Below are 23,815 nucleotides of genomic sequence, written 5' to 3'. Positions count from 1 at the left end.
TTTTTTCCTCTCTTTTCTTGACATTTTTCCTAACAGCCTGGTACATAATCTATGTCCATACCGTATTTTAAATATACAAGCGAAAATTCATAAAGTTCATTGTCTCTTAGCTTTCATATTTGAGGATAGAGCACGACCTAAGAATAGTTAGAAATAAATACCAAAAAAAGAGTTGTAGGTGAGTGGATCATTGATAACACGTTAGTTTGTTTTGTGCCTTGTTTCCTAGCTGATTCCTATGTTTCTTTGGGGGAACTAGTACTCTCAATTAGAAACAGCCCTAGAAGAGGGATTAATACTTTAAGATTATTGCTGTATTTATACTGATTTATAAAACCAAATGCTTCAAGGCTTTACTCTTATGTGTTAAATCCGAGCTTTGTGTCAGGGCTGCTAATTTCTTTGTTACCTAATCCCATGTAAGAAGAGAAGATTTTAAAGTTAAGCAGGCAATTTTTTGTTCAAAGGGAACAGCTTCTTAATACCTTACTTAAGTTGGGTGTATTGATGAAAGCAAACACTTTAGAATAGTATCTGAGCAGTTATTTTTAAATAACCCAAAATACTCTAGTTACATGAGTATTGTGATGGATTGGAAATATTTCGATGGAAAAAGTGTTTATATCAGTTTAGCATTGGAAATATGTGCTTTTGAACTGTGTTACGTACATTAGAATATATCTTCTGTCCTCATTTAAATCATCTTGAATCAAATTTAACTCCGATTAGGGAATTTGTTTCCTAGGGTCGTACTCTAGTATAGAGTACTGGAGAATGTAATATGACTACGACTGTGAAAACTGCTGGTATGTGTTCCTCTTCCATCCATTTCTTTGTTGGTTTTTTTTTGGCCATGCCACCCGGCTTGTTGCATCTTAGTTCCCCGACCAGCGATCGAACCTGGGCCCCCTGCAGTGGAAGCTCAGAGTCCTAACCACTGGACCAGCAGGGAATTCCCTCCATCCATTTCTTAGTAACTGAGATAATTTAACAAGGGTGAGAAAACATGTTTTGTTTAAAATCAAATTCTGTAGGTTGATGAAAATGAATCATGTTGAAGGCCCCACCAAAACTAAAACAGAAGACTTGCTTTTGGTTTGCTCTTTAAAACCTTTAAATAAGGTGACAAAAATTCACTCATTAGAGAATGTTGGTCTCATGCTGTGTGATAAATATTTATTTTATTGGGTAACATTGTAAATTGTCACACAAAACCCAGTTAAATGTGTGTTCCCAGTTTGCCTAGTATTTGGCAGGTCTAATTTACATACTCTGAAAAAAAACTTTTTTAATTTGAGATAATCCTACAATTGAGAGGAAGCTAGTAATGACTCAGCAGGTTACTAAATATTCAGGGAGAATACAGTTGCAGAGCAGACCGCACCCCCTTAACAACATTACCATACGAGCCAAGGTACTCTCTCTGTCCCAGGTGACAAAAACAAATGCACTTCTTGGAAGATGTTCTCTACACCTTTATGGGGTAGAATCAGATTTCATAAAGCTTTAAAAAAATGAATTTTTCCAGAGTTCAGACACTAAGAAAATAATATTAATAATAGATTTCTTAAATTCTAAACTATTTTTATGAAACAGAAATAAGTGACAAGTAAATAACTCTCAAGGATTTGTTTAATCATCACTATTGCCATTGTATGTCAAATAGATTTGGTCCTACCAGGTGTACCTTCTCCTTTTACAGAACTATGCAATTATAACTGAAGTTCATGGTAATGACCCCAAGATGTTTATAGGGTCCTTTTCTAAATCATTAAAGAATGATCAAATTATATTTTATGACTATTTGAAGTCAACCTATTGTATACAAATTCTTTAAAAATTCATTATAGATGAATATACAGAGTCTATACAGAATAACTCATTTTTCAGTAATCATTGCTGTGTAAGTATAACGAAATGAATCTATTGCCTAGTATAACATGTTAAATGTAACTTTAGTGTATTTTTCTGAAATTAAAGTGCTAGGCATAAAGATGAGTTATGAGAGAATGCATCTTGAGTGATGAACTAGGCGATTGGGACTGACATGTATACAGTGATGTGCATAAAATTGATGACTAAAAAAAAAGAAAAAAGACCCAACACGGTCAAAAATAAAAATAAATAAAATAAATAAATTCAAAAAAAGAATGCATCTTGGTTTTTACAGATGCTTGCTAATAAATGGATTATCTGATTGTAACCAAATATTCAAATGATTTTGGCTCCATTTTCCTTACTTTCTTTACACTTTAATCGTCCCCTGATAAGACAACCCACCTACAGAGAATTTAGACTGCTCTAAATATCAGAACTTGAGAATAGCTTTGAAAACTGGAAAACCCATTTAACCATTAAAGTTTATAGGAATTCGCCACTGTACTCAAGATAAAGTGACAAAGATCCTCATCTTTGGTCTATAGATATTCAACTTAGTCATGTCAGAAGTATTGTTTATGGAGCTGTAATGCCCACATCCTTCAAATCCTTAATTAAAGTGATTTTTTTCTAATGATAAAAGTAAGATGAGTTCTCATACATTGTTAATGACAATGCAAAATTGTACAGCCATGGAAAACAATCTGGCAGCTTCTTATAAAGTTAAACACACTTTCACTGTAACTCAGTAATCCCAATCCTAGATATTTACCTAGGAGAAATGCAAACATGTGCCCACACAAAGACTTACATGTGAATGGCTATAGCAGCTTTATTTACGGTAGCCAAAAAGGTGGAGACAACTCAAATGTCCACCAACTGGTAAAAGGATAAACACATTGAAGTCATCCATTGAAATAAAAAGGGATGAACTCCTGATACAGACAAAAGCTGAATCTCGAAAACTTTATACTAAGTGAAAGATGGCAGACACCAAAGGCTACATACTGTGTAATTCCACTTATATGACATCCTGGAAAACAAAAAACTATAAGGTCAGCAATCAGGTCAGTGGTTGCAAAGCTGCAGATGTGAGGAGGAGATGGTTCATAAAAAGGCATGAAGGAACCTTTGGGTGGGGGGGTGGGAGTGTTCTATAAATTCACTGTGGTGGTCACATCCCTCCTATTTCAAGTTTCGTCCAATTATATACCTAAAATGGGTGAATTTTACTTTAGGTAATCTACCAGTATACCTTACTTAAATGACAACAACAAAAAAAAGGAAGACATGCTCAAGATAGAAATTGTGAAAATGGAGAAAGGTGTGAAGAAGAAAATAAAATTTATCTTTAATCTCACCAGCCAGGTACTCACTTCAGGTTTCCCATTTTGATACATCTTTCTGGATTTTTTTCCCCATGCATACAGTATAAGTTCATGTGACAGCTTTTTAAAAACAACATTATTATGATTTTCCATTATCATTCTTTCTGGCCTCAGTCTTTATTTTTTTTTAACATCTTTATTGGAGTATAATTGCTTTTCAATGGTGTGTTAGTTTCTGCTCTATAACAAAGTGAATCAGCTATACGTATACATATGTCCCCATATCTCTTCCCTCTTGTGTCTCCCTCCCTCCCACCCTCCCTATCCCACCCGTCCAGGTGGTCACAAAGCACCAAGCTGATCTCCCTGTGCTATGTGGCTGCTTCCCACTAGCTATCTGTTTTACATTTGGTAGTGTATATATGTCCATGCCACTCTCTCACTTTGTCCCAGCTTACCGTTCCCCCTCCCCATGTCCTCAAGTCCATTCTCTAGTAGGTCTGTGTCTTTATTCCCGTCTTGCCCCTAGGTTCTTCAAAACTTTTTTTTTTTAATATTCCATATATGTGTGTTAGCATACGGTATTTGCTTTTCTCTGACTTCATTCTGTATGACAGACTCTAGGTCCATCCACCTCACTACAAATAACTCAGTTTTGTTTCCTTTTATGGCTGAGTAATATTCCATTGTATATATGTGCCACATCTTCTTTATCCATTCATCTGTTGGTGGACACTTAGGTTGCTTCCATGTCCTGGCTATTGTAAATAGAGCTGCAGTGAACATTGTGGTACATGACTCTTCTTGAATTATGGTTTTCTCAGGGTATATGCCCAGTAGTGGGATTGCTGGGTCGTATGGTAGTTCTATTTTTAGCATTTTAAGGAGCCTCCATACTGTCCTCCATAGTGGCTGTATCAATTTACATTCCCACCAACAGTGCAAGAGGGTTCCCTTTTCTCCACACCCTCTCCAGCATTTACTGTTTGTAGATTTTTTGATGATGGCCATTCTGACTGGTGTGAGGTGATAGCTCATTGCAGTTTTTTTTTTTTTTTTCAATCTTTATTGGAGTACAATTGCTTTACAATGGTGTGTTAGTTTCTGCTTTTTAACAAAGTGAATCAGTTATACATATACATATGTTCCCGTATCTCTTCCCTCTTGCATCTCCCTCCCTCCCACCCTCCCTATCCCACCCCTCTAGGTGGTCACAGAGCACCGAGCTGATCTCCCTGTGCTATGCGGCTGCTTCCCAGCTGCTCCACAGCATGTGGGATCTTCCCAGACTGGGGCACGAACCCGTGTCCCCTGCATCGGCAGGCAGATTCTCAACCACTGCGCCACCAGGGAAGTCCTGGATTCCTTTTATTCCTTTTTCTTCTCTGCTGTGGCTAAAACTTCCAAAATTATGTTGAATAAGAGTGGTGAGAGTGGGCAACCTTGTCTTGTTCCTGATCTTAGTGGAAATGGTTTCCGTTTTTCACCAGGGAGGACAATGTTGGCTGTGGGTTTGTCACATGTGGCCTTTATTATGTTGAGGTGAGTTCCCTCTATGCCTACTTTCTGGAGGATTTTTTATCATAAATGGGTGTTGAATTTTGTTGAAAGCTTTCTCTGCATCTACTGAGATGATCATATGGTTTTTCTCCTTCAATTTGTTAATATGGTGTATCAAGTTGATTGATTTGCGTATATTGAAGAATCCTTGCATTTCTGGAATAAACCCCACTTTATCATGGTGTATGATCCGTTTAATGTGCTGTTGGATTCTTTTTGCTAGTATTTTGTCGAGGATTTTTGCATGTATGTTCATCAGTGATATTGGCCTGTAGTTTTCTTTCTTTGTGACATCTTTGTCTGGTTTTGGTGTCAGGGTGATGGTGGCCTCATAGAATGAGTTTGAGAGTGTTCCTCCCTCTGCTATATTTTGGAAGAGTGAGAAGGATAGGTGTTAGCTCTTCTCTAAATGTTTGATAGAATTCGCCTGTGAAGCCATCTGGTCCTGGGCTTTTGATTTTGGCATCACTCTTAACGGCAACGTAATCATTTTAACTGCTTGATTCTTAGATGGTTTTTGAATTTTTACTCTTAAATGACATTGATGAACATCTTTTTTCTTCATTCTCCCCTCAATTTTAAATGTGTCTTTTACGCCAAGAATCTGCTTTTATACAGTGAAAAAGCAGCTAGATGGTGATATTGATGCCTGATTCCAGAACTCATGCTTATAGTGAAAAAACTCAGAGTTGTTGAAGTTTAATCTGTTCTTATTCAGTATAGTTAACTTTTCTGATCTCTTTTATATATGTTCAAAAAATTTTTATGTAAAATGTTTGTCTGGCTAATATGAAAACCAAAGGGCAGGAGCTATCATATTTTTCCTACATAGCAATTGTAACATTTCCTTTATGCAGAAATGTTTACTTCTGTTGAATGTAATTTTTTTCTTATATAGAGACTAAAACTCTTGTGAGCAATTCCTTTCTAGAAATGTTTGATCAATTGTGACTTCTTCTGTATATATTCTGTTGAATTCTAGTGCAGTAGTCCATAATACCTCAAGGCCCAACATCCAAATGCTTACCTTGGTTCCGGTCTTGAATTGTCTTTTATTCTAATAATATCTTTCAGTATACACGTGTACATCCACCCACCCCTCTGCTTTCTGTCTTCACAGAAACCATACCTTTTCGTTCCAAATGTGGTGAGGCATCATTTTTAATGAGGTTGCAGATGACAGTATTATCCCTTATGCAGAACCTTCACTGTCAGCAAGACTTACACTTGCTTGTGGTGTTGATGGTTTGTGTGTCCCTATTCACTTTCACTGATGTCTGACCTAGTAGCCCAGCAGCATGCTAAGTGAGACACGTTGAAGAAGCAGCCTGTGGTCACAGGCAGAGGTTATTCCAGGTGCCCTCTTGGCTCCTCTGCAGCTATTTGGTGCACTCCTTGCTAGTGAACTTGTACAGAGAGCATCTGTCGTGTCCACAGTGTATAGCTCCTGAGGTCATTGCTGTTAACCCTGTAATAGGAGCTTGGGTGTATGCCTTTCAGCAGAGGGAAATTACATAGGGAAGACAGAAAGAGAGCAACTAAACACCTATCACTGGCACCATAGAAGAGAAATTAGAGGCTAGAGCAAAGATGGGGCAAAGGGTTTCAAGGGGCCCTCAGGAGGAGATAGTGAACAGGTGAGAACAGTAGCGGTAGATATTTCTGATAGACTCTAAATGCATTCGCATTACATCCACAAGCGCAGACGATAGGTCATCAAGGGTATTGTGAGAACCAAATAGAAGTTTGCCAAACCCTTCAGCTAGCTGATGTGTCTGAGAGAAAGAAAATATATAATTAATTTGGGCAGTTTGGGGTGATGCTTTCTAGGCAAGAGCCTAGGATTTATGTCAACTTTTAGTAAGCCCATGTTTGTTTGTATGTTTTTATTCAGAAAATTTAGAAACACAGGGAATAAAGAAGACAACTCAAATCTTCCATAATCCCACCACTCAAAGGCACCATTACTAAAATTTTGGAATATCTATTTTGTATTTTTTTTTTTTTACAAATTTCAAATCACTAAGTATTTATGTATCAATAGTTTTGAATCTGCTCTTTTCCCATAATATTATGCAATGAAATTTTCTTTGTTATTTTATCAAAAATATTTTTTCAGTGGCATAGTATTTCTATGCATTTTCTAGCATTTATTAAACATTCACCTACTGTTGGACATTTAAGTTGTCACCTTTTTCATAATATAAATAACGCTGTTCTGAGTATCCATGTAGCATACATCTTTGTGTATGTATCTAATTATTTCCCTAATTCCATGATGAAGAGGTGGAGACCGTTTCTATATACTGCCATGTTATCCTACAGGAAGGTGGTGTTATGTTACACTCCACTAGCAGTGAATAAGAAATCCCATCATTTCAGCACACCTTAGCTAATATCCCATTTTTTTTTTCAAAAGGGGGCAAAGAGTATGTTTGTTTTGTTTTACAGAAGAGAATTATTTTCATAAGACAGAAACTAAAAATTCAAGCTAAGGTTTCAGTTTTAAAAATTGAGAGAAAGTCTGAAGACTTTAAGCCCCTAAACAAACTATTAGCTATAGTCCTTTTTTTAAATCACTCAGAATTGTTTATAAATTAAGTTAGTTTGAATAGCCTCAGCAGTGTTAAACCTCCACATTAGGAAAAGGAATTGTGATAAAATACTGAAAAGTCTTACTTTAATTTAAAAATTAGCTCTCTATTTGTCATTTTAAACTTCTAACAATGTTTCCCACTTTTGTAGGAGGTATGTGGTATAATTTTAAATAGCTCTCCATGACACACTCATACCTGATTAATTTTTAATTTCTTCTCTTTCCTCCTTGATACTTAAGCTTACATCTGTATATTCGGTAAGAACAAAAGTTCTCTTCTCCAATGATTGACTACTTGAATCATTTCAATTTAGGTTACTAATAGCAGTGCAAAGTTAAACAAAAGCCTTGGTTGAAACTGTGTTAAATTATACAGTGTCATCTTCATTATTATCTAAATTTCATAGTTAGGAAAATTTGCAGTAAGAAGCTTGCATAAGTCAGGCAAATCTCCAAATTATGGAGCTGGCAGGGACCTCAGAAATCATCACATCCAGTCCTTTCATTTGATAGTTGAGGAAATGGAAACTGAGATTGGTGCAGGCACATCTCGGGAACACTCAGCTGAACAGCGACCCTTCTCCATGGGTTCTGGACTCTGCAGCCAGCTCCCTGCGAGGCCACACTCCTCAGCCCCGGTCATCTGAGAGCTGAAACATTTGGCACTATAGCCTCAATTCGTAGCCTTTGTCTCTCCTAAGAAATATGTATGAGAATAAAATTCCTACTGCTTCTTTGATTATCCTTTCTAACTCCAACTTCGCTCAATTTGTGGGAAGAACTGACAATTGACAAGCCACATAAATCAATTCCCTTTCAAAAGCCTTATAACAGGCTCAGTCATTTTGTAACACAGAAGCTGCGTGCTGTCACAGATTCCAAATGAACTAAACTTTGCCTTTAGCAGGCTCGTTGCAAGAATGAATACCTATGGAAGAAATACGATTACGTGGAACCACACCATTATTCATGTAAAGTATTCTTTTACTTGTTTTTCTTACCAGATATCTGTATGCCCTTGGACAGAAGGTTTGGAAAAGATGGAAAAAACGTTACTTTGTTCTTGTTCAGGTAAGTAGATTTTTTTCCTGTCACATAATCACTCTAAGCCGTTCTCAAATTTTTTGTGGGTTGTATCTATCAATATTCACTGTATCAGAAATTAAAACTGAGAAATTTTAAAAATATTTTAATTCATTTTAAAATAAAATTGGTAGGTCCATTATATGCCAACGCAAATAACCTTTTTATTTAAAATAACTATTTTTCAGGCCAAACATTTTAGTGATATAAGTGGCATTACTTTATGCTTTTGTACCCCTCTTTAATATTCTGGCTTAATAAAATAGAATGCAGCTGCATTTTCACATCAGCTTCTGCCTTCAATCTGTTGCAATCTCAGGTGAAATTTAGCCTCTGGAAAACTCCTCTATACGCTCTTGAGAGAGTAAGTGTGAAACAGGCAAAGATGTTTGAATATTGTTAGAAAAATGGTTTTGACTTCCCAAGTCCCTGAAAGGATCTTGAAGAGCTCTGGGATCCCAAGAGCATACCTTGAGAGTCACTGCATTGTTCGATAGTTCATAGATAAAACTTAATACATAGAAACATGCATTTTTATAAAAATGTGCCATATATATCACTTATTCACATGTACAGGTCTTTAAATTACCTTGACTGATAGATTTGTTTGTGATAGGATTCTGAATGTAGACAGGATATTGGAATGTACACTTCAGTTGACTCTTTTTTGTTTTGGTTTGGTTTTTGAATCATGGATGACCTCTGCTCATGGAATATACTTATTTAGTTAAAGTTACATTAAAGAATAAATTTGAGTAATAGTCATTCCATTTCATGATAAATCCAAGCTGTTTTGTTCCCAATGAATATATATGAAAAGAGAAGCTCTCTTGGGATCCTTAACACAAAACAGTCTGTAAAATCTCATCAATTCCTATTCACACGTAAGTAGTTTAAATAGCCCAGATCAGATTAACATGATGAAATTCCAAGGAAAGAAAATTATTTGCTGTCTTCCAGAAATAAAGCCATCTATCAACTGCTGGATAAAATTATTTTATTGATGTGCCATAATAGCATGGTAACTTCATGAAAAGTATAACCTTTTCATCAAAAGTGCTTTTTTTCCCCTGGGTAAAGTGTGACTTTTTCTTATGTAAATAGAACCAATATTTGGTCAACGAGTTTAATAAAAGATGCACACACATGTGCGCACACACACTGACAATCTTTTGATATAAACCCCAAGCATTTGCTTTGAGAAAGGGCTCCCTGTTGGGAGTTCTCAGTGATCCTCCTCCAAAAACCACACCTATAAGCCATCTTCTTTGGTTTCCAGGTTTAATTTCTTGACATTGGCACAAGAATTGAAATGCATTTACCAGGCAGTTTGAGTGCAGATCTTTCTCCAGTTATAGATGTCTCACCCACATCTAATTTGACAAGTTTGTGTTAGTGACTTGTCTTTGTCAAATCTTTCCAAGCATTCAACTGATTTTTTGTAGGAAGTGCAGCTTCTTTTTCATAGTCATATGTCATTCATTTACATAGAATCTCATAAGTTCCCATCCCATAAGTTCAATAGCTCATGTTATTGGCCTAATAAGCAAACCCTACTGACTCTTAGCAAGCCTAGAGTTTAACTGGTGGAAATATGTATGAGAGCACATGAGAATGTCACCCAGTAACCACAGATGTTCAACATGTCATACCTTTTAGTCGATATGGTTTTTTTAGAGCAGTTTTAGGTTCACAACAAAATTTAAGGGAAGGTACAGAGATTTCCTATATATCCTCTGTCCCCAGACATAGCCTCCTCCACTGTCAACCTCACTCACCAGAATGGTACATTTGTTACCAAGGATGAACCTACGTTGACACATCATCTTCATCAAAAGTCCGTAGTTTTTATTAGGGTTCACTTTTGGTGTTTTACCTCTGTGTATTTGGACAAACATACTATTCATTATTGTAACATCATACAAAGCATTTTCACTGCCTTGAAAATCCTCTGTGTTCTGCCTATCATCTTCCCCTCCACCTTTGGCAACCCTTGATCTTTTTACCATAGTTTTGCTGTTTCCAGAAAGTCATAGAGTTGGAATCATGCAATATGTAGCCTTTTCAGATTAGCTTCTTTCACTTACGAATTTGCATTTAAGATTTTTCTATGTTTTTTCATAGCTCAAAAGCTCATTTCTTTTTAGCACTAAATAATATTCCATTGTCTGGATGAATCACAGTTTATTTATTCATCTGCTGAAGGACATCTTGGTTGCTTCCAAATTTTGGCAATTATGAATTGAGCTGCTGTACACGTTTGTGTACAGGTTTTTGTATAGACATAACTTTCCAGCTCCTTTGGGTAAATGCCAAGGAATGTGATTGCTGGATCATATTCATTATTTTTTTAAAGAATGAATCAGAGAGTGTTTGTTATGTAGAGATCCAGTGAAGTGACAGTAGGCTAAAGAGTTTCTTATATACTGACTGTTTTAATATGAAAACTAGGCCTTAGCAGATCAGTTTTGAGAGGTCAAATGGACACCTCATGCTTCTGGCCAGGTAAAGTTCAAGGTAATCCTTTGCTTCTTACCTTATTTTCTGGCATATGATCACAAGAATCAAGTTATAAAACAACCACGTATACTTTATCACCCCATAAGAGAGTTTAGAAATGAAAGAAGGAAGTTGAATACTTTTGAGATCATTAATTGGTATGTCTTTTAGGAACATTAACCATGTCTTTGGAGAGCTAGAAAGTTCTCCACGTAACAAAAATATGTTTAACATTTTAAAGGCAAAATTCAGTTTAAACCAAAGGAGGTAAACCTCTATACCCCGTAATTAAAATTTAGGAGAAACACCACCAAACTATCATGAATTCAGATTTATTCTACCTGAGGTATCATTTTAAAATTTGAAGTCATATTTGAGCATTGTATCTTTACACAAATATATGTAAGTACGTGTACTCACACAAAGAATCCCATGCCCAAGTGTTTTGAGATTTACACGCCAGTAGTCTGGCAACTTTTTGAAGTTTTAAATACAATTGAATCTTCCTTCCAATTCCAAATGTAATGGGAAGACAAACTGAATGTACCCACTTCAAAATCAAGATGGGTATGTATGGAGATTGAGCAAGAAGGCCTCATTGGGTAGAGCCAGGTAGTTTTATCAGTATTTTTAAAGATAGCTCTCATTCTATTGGCAAATAGTTCGTAGATCTGTACCTGCAGGCTGCACTATTAAAAGGTGAAGGAGTCATTTTCGGAGAGGACAGTATACCCCTGCTGTGTCTGCTGCCGCCATCGTCAGAATGGTGCTCTGGTGATAATGTGAATCTCATCGCCACTTGTGAGTGTGTATTATATGAGTGATATAGCTGGAGATCTAGCCATCAGCCCAAGAATTTGTACTCATAAAAATTGATTGAGAGTTGGGTTTGGTCAGTTGCAAAGTCATTGTTCAAAGGGAACACTTGCAGAGCTGTTGAGGTGAAGAGACTTTTCAAAGACTCTTGTATAAACATTTAAAAGAGTTGAAAATGGGAAAATGAATTACTTATCAATGTGGGGTGTTTATTTAGCTTCTAAGTAAGATTAGTTTTGGACCCCATTTAGATTCTGAAGCCAGTATAGTGACAGTATTAATTAGATCTTTCATGTATCTAAGAGGCTGCATTTGTTTTTCATGAAGGTAAATTTTGGTTCAAGCCAAACTGAAAGAACAGTGATTTTGAGGAATATGTTTGAACTCTTACCAAAACTTACTTGTGTTTGTATTAAACTTATATGTGTTTGTTATGCTTATTCAGTGTTTTAGTATTACATTTGGAGGATATCATTGGCGTAAAGTACTTATGACACTAATATGTTTTAGTTCATTATAATAAACCATTCAGTAGCTTTAAAATTCTATACTTGTATTTATGATTTAACCAAACTGAATTATTTCATAATTCTGTATTCAGCTAATGCCTATTCAAAAAACTGTATGCCCCCAGATATTGCATATTCTGTGGTAATATAAAAATTCCTGAATCACTCACCTATTAATACAATTATTGCTATATTTAATCTAATATTTATTATGCAAATGTGGCAGGCATTTATGGGGAGCACTTTTACTACATTATCTCTTTTACTCTTCAGAATAAGGTTTATTTGAGGGTAGGTATTATCCCCACTGTACAGATTAAATTGATGTACAAAGAGGTTATATAATTTGCCCAGAATTATACAGTTAGTAAGTGGTAGCGTCAAGTGATTAGTCCAGTTCTGTCAGTCTCTAGAGGCTAAGCTCTTATTTCCTCTGTCACGGTGCCATGATCAAATTAATGCACACAACCACAACTGATCTGAAGACAAACAGAAAAAACGAATAATCACCGTGGATCATTCATTTCACGAAGTACAAAACAGTGTTACTCCATTAAAGAAATGGCCAGTGACTGATGGCATAAAGAGTCCCATGCTCATGAAGGCCACTTACCGTATGACATGCCTGGAAACTGAGGAAGGTAGACATCTATGTTGTTTTGGCCCTGTATCAGAGTGTTCACTGCTTGTTGTCGATGTGTCAGAATCATGACTTGAAGTTGCTGCAAACAACAGCAGGCTATCAAGACATAACGTTAATTACACATCAGCTGAGTTGGCACGGGATATAAACAGTCAGCCATGCCACTGAGTGATCATTACATGCTGCAAACATACGAGAGCCACTCTGTTAGTGACATGCCATCAAAATCTGCTCTAAACTTAAAGAAGTGGCTGCCCCAGCCTACTGATATCTGAAATATTCAGCACACCTGGAGCAGCACTGCAGCAGGCTACTGTCACAGTTCTGAGAATGCCACTAACTGCAGGAAATTATATGGTCTAGGTTTAGTCTTAGGACATAAGCTGATGTTTGCTTATAGTAATGCAAAGTGAATAAATAAGCTGCTGTCAAGTCAAGAAAGTCATAGGGTAGTGGCTCTCTGGCTTCATGTTTTAAACTGATGTAAAATGTACAAACCCAAGACATACTCAGTATAGGATAAAACCAAACCATACACAAGTATTTATGGCAGCAAATGAAAGGCCCTCTTCAGCACCCCTACCAGCACGGCCACCTTATTCCAGTCTTCCCCCCCAATAGCCAAATAACCATTGCTAGTAGTTTGACCTTTTAAACTTGTTTCAGTCTAATCCAACCCTAATGGAATCATTCCATGTATTGATACATTTGTGAATTGTTTTGATCCTCCTTTTTTTTTTTTAACTGGAGTATAATTGCTTTACAGTATTGTGTTAGTTTCTACTGTACAACGAAGTGAATCAGTTATGTGTATACGTATATCGCCTCCCTCCCAGCCCACACCCTATCTCACCCATCTAGGTCATCACAGAGCGCTGAGCTGAGCTTCCTGTGCTATACTGCAAGTTCCCACTAGCTGTCTGTTTTACACAAAGTAGTGTATTTATGTCAAACTTGATCTCCCAATTCATCCCACCACCCCCTTCATCCCCTGTGTCCACACATCCGTTCTCTATGTCTGCGTCTTCTCTATTGCTGCCCTGCAAATAGGTTCATCTGTACCATTTTTCTAGATTCCACGTATATGTGTTAATATACGATATTTGTTTTTCTCTTTCTGACTTACTTCACTTTGTTTGACAGACTCTGTGTCCATCCACATCTCTACAAATGACCCAATTTCATTCTTTTTTTATGGCTGAGTAATAGTCCATTGTATATATGTACCACATCTTCTTTTAAAATATATCATAAAGTTACCATGTCAGTATTTTAAAATCTGTTTTATTCTTTTTAATGGACGATTGGATCCCATAGTGTAGATTAAGATAATTTATATAACAGTTCCCCTTTTTGAGACATTTAAGTTCCTTTTTTTAATCAACAAATAATGCTGGAATCAATATAGATGCATAATCTTTAGGTGTGTTGGGAGTATTCCTATAGAAATGAAATTGCTGGGCCAAAGGCATAGATACCTATAATATGAAGTAAGATTTATAAAGCTCTAGCTGACTCATGAATGCTTAAATACTCACCAAAACTTTTCTTTTTAATTTGTCTTTTTTTATAGTTAATGGTCATTATGTGTCAAGTTGCATGTATTATCTTTCAAAATGCACGTATGAAAGAAACTTGAAAATTCTTTTGGTTGTGGAGCTTATTTGGAACAAAATCTCAGAGGAAAAGAATTTTTTTAAGTTTCATTTTTAAGATAACTTTTGCTTTGTGATAATTGAGTTTTCCATAGCCAAAAAAAAAAGAACCAAAAACAAGAAAATGGCCATATTAATTTATACAATTTACCTTTGGGCATTAACGAACTAATGCATTTACTCTTCAAAATGGTTCTAAAATGTCATTTACCTATGTCTCAAGAGCTAAAACTGTAAAAGAAAGTAGAGTGCGAGTAGGGCTGAATTTGGTAAGGAGTATCTCATACAGATCGGGATATGATCGCAATGCAAAAATTCCTCTTTTGCATATACCCTGTGTTCCCTTAAAATTTGTGTTGTTATTTTCATGTTTAGAGTGCAAAGAAATGTCTATTTCTCTTCTTTTCTAGCTCATATCTATATGAAAGAGCAAAGGCCCTATGAATGAGGAATGTGCAATATTGTGACAATATCCTTTATCTGAATTAAATTTTAATGGGCTTAATTTTTTTGTTTTATAAGACTCAGCTTTAAAATGCTGTATGTGTATATCTTTATGTATATGCATGCATTCGTATGCATACATATCTTTACACATACATGTGTAGTGTTCCTGCCACATAATTAAGACTTGGTAAATGTAAGATAAATTAATATCTCACCTTTAATTTGGGTTCCTTCTCAAACCTCTATATGGAACATAAAAACTGACTTATATTTGGGCATACTTGAACCAAAACGTTGGTGTCGTCTTTGATGACTCTTTTTTCATTGCCCCCAATGTCAGTCAGAAAATACTGTTTTATCTACAGCCAGAACAGTATCCTGCTTACATTCAATTCTTTCCATCTTCTCTGCTCCTGTTCTAGTTGAAACCACTATTATCTTCACATGGATTTTCACAATAGAATCCCAGCTGTTCTCTCTGCTTCTACTTTCTACCATTCTCTTTACAATCCATTCTTCACATTGCCAGAATAATCTACTTGAAGCATAACTCAGATTTTGCCAATTTTCTGTCTAAATCCCTCCATGACTTCCCATTACACTTAGAATAACCTCTGACTCTAGCCTAGAGAAGGTCCTATATATTGTACATATTGTGGCCTCTAGCTTCCTCTTTGATGAGTCCCTGCCTGTGTCTGAGCAGCACCGTGACTTGTAATGCCCTGCGCCCAGATTAATCGCAGTGCCAAGAGCTGGAGTTTAGCACCTCCAAGTCACCAGCCCCCCTCTCAAATATATGATAATATGAGTTTATTTCTAAAGTGTGATTTCTATGCAAATATGCCTTTGAATTAAGTCTCCCTACCTTTCTTCCACTCAGTTGTTGCTTGGCTACCCCTAAATGCATCTAAAGAAATTCTGAACAGTTTTTCTACTGCTTATATTTCCTCTGTGACTGGCTCATTCTACTTACCCACTTAGGTATCAGGTCAAATGTCACCTTAAATAGGTCTTTTTTACCCACCCAATCTACAGTGACTCCCTGTCACATTACCCTGTTTTATATTTTTCAGAGCATTTTTCTCTAATCAGAGTTGTCATCCTTATATATCTATTTTTTAATTATCTCTTTACCCCTTCTAGAATATATGCTCCATGAAAACAAGGACCTTGTCTTTCTTATAATCTACTGTGAGTAGAAACTGCCGAAATATTTGTTCAATAAAAGAGTATATGTGAATCGGCCTGAGCATTGTTTTAAAAAGACTGCCTTTCCTCTTTCTAATTTATGCACTGATTGCTAAATCTTTTTTATGCCATTTGGTCAAGACAGTAAATATATACTTCCTTCAAATCCATCATGATCTTGAAGATATATTCATTTTCCTTGATTAAATTAAGCTCTGGGATTTTTTTTTTTTTTAAATAACTCTAGCAGCACCTTTGGCCTCTGCCAAGAACATTCCCAGCTAAGGATTTCTAAGCCTTAATCTTTACTGAAATTAGACGGTGACAGTTGCTAAGCTGCCAGCTGTTAACATGATCCCTGCGGTAGGCATACAACACACAAACCTGGATGCTGTGGTGTCTAAGAACTCACCGTTAGCGGTTACACGTGTGGACACAGACAGGTGTTAAACAGGTTGGCAATTGAAAATAAAATGGGAGGTTTCCCAGACCGGATGCAGGTACCTCGTGGGACCTCAGCAACTCAGGTGCCCCATCAGAGGTAATGATGCCAAAACCTGATTTAACACTGTCCTCGGATTAAAGTCTGTTTATATCCCCCAATTCTCAACAAATCCATTCTTTATGGAGTTATTAAGAGTGGATTGGGTTAAGGATATTGAATGTTTATCATTGCTCTGTCTCTCCACTGAATGGATTTTCAATTGCAATTATAGTATATAAGCTTATAAGTAAGCTTATACATGAAAACAAATGCTAGATCAGAATAGGTCAGACCACCTGTTTCTGTCTAACTCCCTGGTATGCGAAGATGGAGCAGAGTGGAGGCTGCAAGACTGCCTTCAGCTGGAAGCATGGGGAGCATGGTAAACCCCTGGCCCCTGTAGCTTATCCTTCAGCAGCATACATTAACCGTTAGTGCCAACTGATATTGACAGTTCTTTTCGTTCAGAGTGCAACTCCTCCAGTTTACCCTCACTCTGGATACTGGCGAGCAAACCAGTAGCTACAAGGTGTTGACACTATTCTGAAGGATTCACTTGAGTATATCCTACAGGTTCATTGTAGGGTTTGCCTCTGGAATGTGATTTAGCATGACCTTGCAAAAGAGATGGGCAAAAGTGAAGGTGCTTGGGGACGTTAGAGGAATCAAACGCATAAAACACAGCATCATTTTATGGAAGCGCAACCAGGAGCCAATGAGTCAAAAGGATAGTGTTCGTAGTTAGTTGCTTCCTGAGCCAGAGTATTCGAAAGCCAAAGTGCACTTTTTTCAGTTGTCTCCTGGGTCTGATTTCCTGATTGTCAGTGACAGCTTCGTTGGTCGTTGGTATTTTGTTACTCTTCCATCTGTACTCTTCATTAAAACTCTGGGCCCAATTATCTGTGATAGACTCCAGGACTGTTAGGGGACTTTTGAGATATTAGAGTAAACAAAATATTAAAAGAAGTACAAAATAATACATATTTAATACCATTTAAATTACCATGACTTTCAAAAGTAGGCGATCTCTCTAAAGCTGGAGGTCTTTTGGCTTTGGGTTTTTTTCTTGGTATCTCTAAAGATTTTGAAATTGGTACTTAAACATATCCATCATGTTAAGAGATAATTGTATTATTTAAAGGTAGCTAGAAATACAATACGTAAAGCAGAAAACAGCAACTGAACCTGTAGTTCAGGTTATATAAAGAAAAGAGCAACGTTGATGTAAGCGTTTTACACTGACTGAAAAAAACAAGTAGCCTTTTGGCGGGTAGTTTTTAAGGCTAGATCTTAAATAGCAAGCACATTTTTAGCGCTTTAGGTGCGTTATGCATATTAATTCTGGATTGTTTAATGTGTGACAACACGAACGTGATTTATATAAAGAGCTTTAGAGATTAATTTTTATTGTTTTAAGAGAATAATTTTTTTAAATATACATTGAAATATGTATTCAAGATAATGTCCATTAGAAATGGAGGGACTAATATCTAAAACTACATTTAAAAGCATCTCCAATTTTTCTTCTCCCTCAGTTTCTTGTTCATTTACGTATTCATTCAACAGGTATCTTCAGTAACATAGCCACTGTCTGCTTAATGGAAAGAAACAACGCATGAGACTGGGGAGAAATAGAAAGCTAAAGGGGGAGAGAACCAAGTGAGGCTGGAAAGCAGAAGGCTGAGGCGTGAAAGTCAACAGTCCTTAGTCATTCCCAGCATGGAAGCATACAGCCCCCAAATCAGGTCAATCCCCAAGTCAGTCAGGTATCTTCACACCTGTTGCAGAACAAACTGCATCTCTAACCCACAGTGAAATGACTCTAGGAAGACACAAAAGCATAGAGAGAAGGTTGATGGTTCCCTGACAGTTGGATTTGATTTATTGGGAGACCACTGCATAACAGGCAAGCATTGTGCTGGGTGCTCTATGTCAGTATCTCCAGTTCTCTCAAAGCCCTTTATAACATGAGTCATTGTTGTCTCTGTTTTACAGGAAATCAAACTGAACTATACAGGGCTTAAAGTAACTTGTCCAGAGTCTTCTCAAAGATAAGTTGGAAAGAATAAGGTTAAGCAATTGAGGGGGATATGAAACTGGGACTTGGATTTGAAATGGCAGACTCATTTGTTAAGCCTGGCTTATCCCCCTTCACTTCCGATTGAAATGCTTCCAATATTGAAATACGATTGTCTTCAGAGAGCCCTTTTCTGGTCACATTATCAAAATTAGACTCCCTTCAGTGACATACTCTTTACTCTGCTTTATTTTTCTTCAAAGCAATTCACCACCCAAAATTGTTGTAGGTATCTCCTTGTTTATTTGTAATTCAGTCTTCTCCACCTCACTATGTGAGATTGATTTTATTTTTCTAGTTTTTTTCTTCTGATTCTGGTGCTGGGGACATTGTTGTATCCTCAAGGCCTAGAAAAATACACTGTAGGTATTCAGTAAGTATTGGTTGAATGAATGAATGAATAACAGGGGAAAAACGACCCATAAGAACATGGAAGAAGATAATAAAAATTGTAGGTGTACATGAAACTACAGCCCGTTACTTCCCATTCTGACTAGTAAGGAATGAAAGACTAATTCTCACATTTCTAAAAGGTATCAAGGAAGGACCAGATGTGTCTTCCTAAAAAAAGACCAGTTAGGCAGGAGCACTCACATCAGTCTTCAAACTGTTTTCCTAGTATGTCCCTTAAATTAAATTTTTTACAACTATAGATCACTGTAAACTTTTTATCATAAATTTAAATAGTTGCAACGGATGCAGATTCTAAAATAAAACCATTAAATTAATCGTAAAAATGCTCAATAGAATTTACATGCTGTTGTGATTTTATATGCACCTGTAACCATTGCAAATTGCATATTATTAGCTTTTTCTCCTTGAATTCTTATTTCCATGGCTGTTCCCCAACAGAATTTTATTCTTAGGAAATAAGTATTATGCATCAAAAAATTTTTATCACTCTATCACACTTCTCTGCAGTTAAAAATGTGTACAGGGCTTCCCTGGTGGCGCAGTGGTTGAGAGTCCGCCTGCCGATGCAGGGGACACGGGTTCGTGCCCCGGTCTGGGAAGATCCCACATGCCGCGGATAGGCTAGGCCTGTGAGCCATGGCCGTTGAGCCTGCGCGTCCGGGGCCTGCGCTCCGCAACGGGAGAGGCCACAACAGTGAGAGGCCCATGTACCACAAAAAAAAAAAAGATGTGTATGTTGCCTCGTATTTCCTTAACACTCAACTACTGAACTTAATAGAGTATATCTACAGTATATGTAATTTGATGGGAAATTGTGTGACTTGAGAAGTAGTATACATCCAAGAAGTTGTTCATGAATAAAAACACTAGAAAATATTATAGTATGGGTGGAGATTCAGAAAAGATACAATTCACCTTCCTGAAAATATTTAAAGTGGAGTTCCTGATATTTGAAAGGTGAATGAGTGTGGTATCTCAGAAATATCAAACTTAAAATATAAAAGAATTAAAGAGCATAATGATAAGAAATAGCTAAATCTAAATTACTGTTATAAAATATTTTGACTCAAAAACGTGAAAGATGATTCCTAAAATACGTTATAGGTATATGAAGTAATTAAGTAATTATAACAATATGTGAAAACTAAACTCCAGATTTTGTGAAAGTTAATGAATGGAGTGATAAAAATAAGCTACATTTTTCAAGTTCTGTAAGACACAGTAAAAAATGATTTGTCTTTCAGTAAATAGAGAAAACATGGGGTCAGTGATGTCTTTGAAAACTTTTAAAGTAACTAGTATCGATTAAAAATAGGATGCCAAGGAAATTGTAGTAGCCATATTACAGAAGACAACGATATATACGTATATATATATATATGAATTTTTAGTATAAATGAGTTAAATGGACCTAGTAACTGATTCTCGGAGTGGGATAAAACCCAAAATCCGTATGTGAGATATACCACAAACAAAAGGCCAAAACAGAGAAAGTAGGATGACAGTATTAAATTCAGACCAAGTAAAATTCAAGAGAAGTATTAAATCTATGAAAGGATTATAATTTTATATTGGTTAAAGATATAGTTAACATTACTATAAAACAAATGATGGTGATTTATTGAATATGTACTTGAGAGAAATGCCTCAACTTGCTTGCTGTTCAACTCACTTTTCTCTCTCTCCCCTACCCTTAGTAGTCTTTGATTATAGTTTCTTACAGATATCTAACAGCTCTCTTAAATAGTAACTTTGCCAGAAATTAAAGGCAATTGGCTTGTTATTTGGGAATACAGTTTTTAAGTTTCAGAATGTGAATTAGAATGTGGTATATTTGAAGGAGTACTTACTGGATTGAGGAGACTTGTGTTCTACATTCAAGATGACCATCTCCCTCTGGGTGACCTCAGGAAAGTCAGTTTCCACATCCGTGAACTCTCAAGTTGAGGTCACAACCTCAGGGATCCATAACCCTCATCCCTCCATACCAGTATGTTTCAGAGGATAATCATATGTTTTCTTTTCAGTGAAGCTTAGCTCTGAGAGTAACTATTTGTCACTTAGTGAGACTTGAGTCCTCTAGGTATCACAGCCTCTAGTTTCCAAAGTATTAAAAATCCTCACCACATGATTGAAATCTATAATTCTAGCAAATGTAACAATATTTTATTCCATTGGTGAATTTTTACTGATTAAGTAAATACCTTGTAGAATGTTAGGACAATACTATCAAAAAGTATTGCACCCTGGTGGTGCAGTGGTTAAGAATCCGCCTGCCAATGCAGGGGTCACGGGTTTGAGCCCTGGTCCGGGAAGATCCCACATGCTGCAGAGTGACTAAGCCCATGTGCCACAACTACTAAGCCTGCATGCCACAACTACTGAAGCCCACGCACAGCAACAAAGTCCCAACTCAGCCAAAAAATTAATTAATTAATTTAAAAAAAAGTAAATCTATAATGTTGAGAAGTACAATCCCATGTATTATTATATAATGTGTATCTGATATATGTGAGTAAGATCTGGGATTTTGAATGAAATTATACATTTTATTATGTTCCACTACAATTTTAAGACTGCTTACTGTTTTTTTCTGATCAGTTTTCAGTTTACAGTACATTTCATTATTTTGGCCTTGTTTTTTTCTCTAAGTAGAAATACATAAAATATAGACAGATCTCTTTACTTTTATGAACCACTTATTTTTGAGAAGGTTAAGAATTTCTTTTTAATATGAATAGTCACTCCCTAACTAGTTGTTTCCCATATTATTTTTTGCTATATTGTCTGTTGTTTCACTTTGTTATTCCTGCATTTTCTTAGCATTTTGATGGCTTTATGACTGTGGTCACATCACAGCTGTGTATCCTGAAGGAGTAAGATCTGGGTCCCCGTGGCCCTCACAGGTGTGCCCATCACATAATGGGTGCTCAAGACAGGCTCTTTAGATGAAGGAATGAATTTGGCCTCATGTTTATTATTTCCTGAACATTTTAAGTGGAGTGTTCGACATTCAAAAAATCAAATATTATTTGTATGCCAAGTAGTGGAGTATCCATTTAAGTACACATTGGGTAATTTGGGCTGCTGGATTATTAGTGTTATTTTTTTTTTAACAAGATAAGTATGTGATTTGTACTTTCAAATAGAATACATTTTCAAATGTGGCTTAATAGAATATTTATCGAATTGAAATAAGTTGGATTTCGTGGAGAAATTAAAAGGCAGGGACTATATGCCGGACGGTGTAGGAACCAGTGAGGCAAAAACAGGGAACGACACACAGGAAATGCAGTTAGAAAGGTAAAGGGGACACGTTTGTCAGGGCCTTGGAAGGGGGAGTAGGGTTTTACTAGATAAAGAAATACATGGAAAGTGGGATTTTAAAGGCGAAGGTGATATTTTCCTGCTCGGCAGTTCAGGTGAAGAAATGCATAGAAGTGGGCGAGTCTTGCCGGATAGCCTGTCTGGAGTAGCAGATGCAGTGGTTGCTTGTACTGCAGCTAGTAATTGCTGGAGATTGTTGCTAACCCTTGCAAAGAAGGCAGACCTTCCTGTGCTTTTCTTCTCTCTCCCAGCGGGTTCCAGATCGTTCCTGTGGTGATTTTTCAGGAGACTTTCTTTTAGTCAGGTTTTGAAGACTCTCCAAAAGAATGAAATGGAAAACATGAATGATTTGCTTAATATATATTTCTATTTTGTTAATAATTGATCACAAAATGATGACTTTGGAATAGTCTCTGGTGTCTAATAATTATGTTTTAATTATAAGACAAATTTGAACATATGTTTCATTTTATATACTAACCATCATGTACTTTTTTTTCCTGGAATGTGGTGAAAAAGACACGTATAGTCTCTATCATGCATATAAAACTTAGACCTACTATTCAGAAACTCCATAAAACAAAATTAGAATCGAGAGTTAGCCAAAGGGTTTAAATTGGTGGTGTTGGCTAGTCGTAAAAATAATGCTAAGAATTCTTTTATGGCAAACATCTAGAAATGATATGATATAATACACATCTTTTTACATACATAACTGTAAGAAGAAAGGAAAACCTCAGGGACCAAATAGTGAAGCTTGTGAGTTGATGTTGTGGCTGTCCTGGGGCTGGGGTATGGGACAAGGGATATTGATGTTGGTCTGTCAGGGGCTAGGGATTTTATTGTTCACTCCAAGAGAAAGAAAACATACCCTTAGGCATTCTCAAAGTGGGAATTTGGAACAGAGACTTTCTCCTAAAGAACGTAAAAGAGTTAGATTTCAGGGAAATGGTAGACTAGAAAAAGCCTGCCCTCAGGCTGGTAAATTTCTGTTTGGCCTTAGGTTTGGAATGTGGAGTAAAATAGATGCCTGAGAATGTAACTGTTAGCCTTGACTCAGAAAGTTTTGAAGTTCTAATTTATTTCTCCAAATATAAGGGAAACATCCAAGTTAAGAAATTAACATAAAAAAAACCTTCTGGATTGGTGATACATCTGAGGCATCTGGCATTAAAAAAAAAATTTTTTTTTGGAGAAATGATCCCTTAACCTAGGCTTTATAAGAGATCTACAGATAAAACTGTGCTGGATATGAGCTCGTAATTTAAAATTATAGAATAATAAACTATTTGCACCCCCAAGAATTTCAGT

At 36.4% G+C, this 23,815-nt stretch overlaps 1 protein-coding gene across 14 annotated transcripts in view; it reads left to right on the top strand.

The window, feature by feature from the left end:
- Nucleotides 1–23,815, top strand: part of CADPS2 (calcium dependent secretion activator 2) — a 499,759-nt gene that overhangs the window by 294,464 nt on the left and 181,480 nt on the right. For all 14 annotated transcript variants that reach the window (XM_029233024.1, XM_029233030.1, XM_029233033.1 and 11 more), the window contains one exon: nucleotides 8,367–8,433. In XM_029233024.1, coding sequence (XP_029088857.1) covers nucleotides 8,367–8,433 — 67 coding nt within the window. The remainder of the gene's footprint in view (nucleotides 1–8,366; nucleotides 8,434–23,815) is intronic.

The sequence above is a fragment of the Monodon monoceros genome, unplaced genomic scaffold (assembly GCF_005190385.1).
Source record: "Monodon monoceros isolate NGI ecotype Baffin Bay Population unplaced genomic scaffold, NGI_Narwhal_1 Super_Scaffold_2, whole genome shotgun sequence".
Lineage (NCBI taxonomy): Eukaryota > Metazoa > Chordata > Mammalia > Artiodactyla > Monodontidae > Monodon > Monodon monoceros.
The sequence above is the reverse complement of the archived record's forward strand: the minus strand, read 5'-3'. Positions and strand labels throughout refer to the sequence as shown.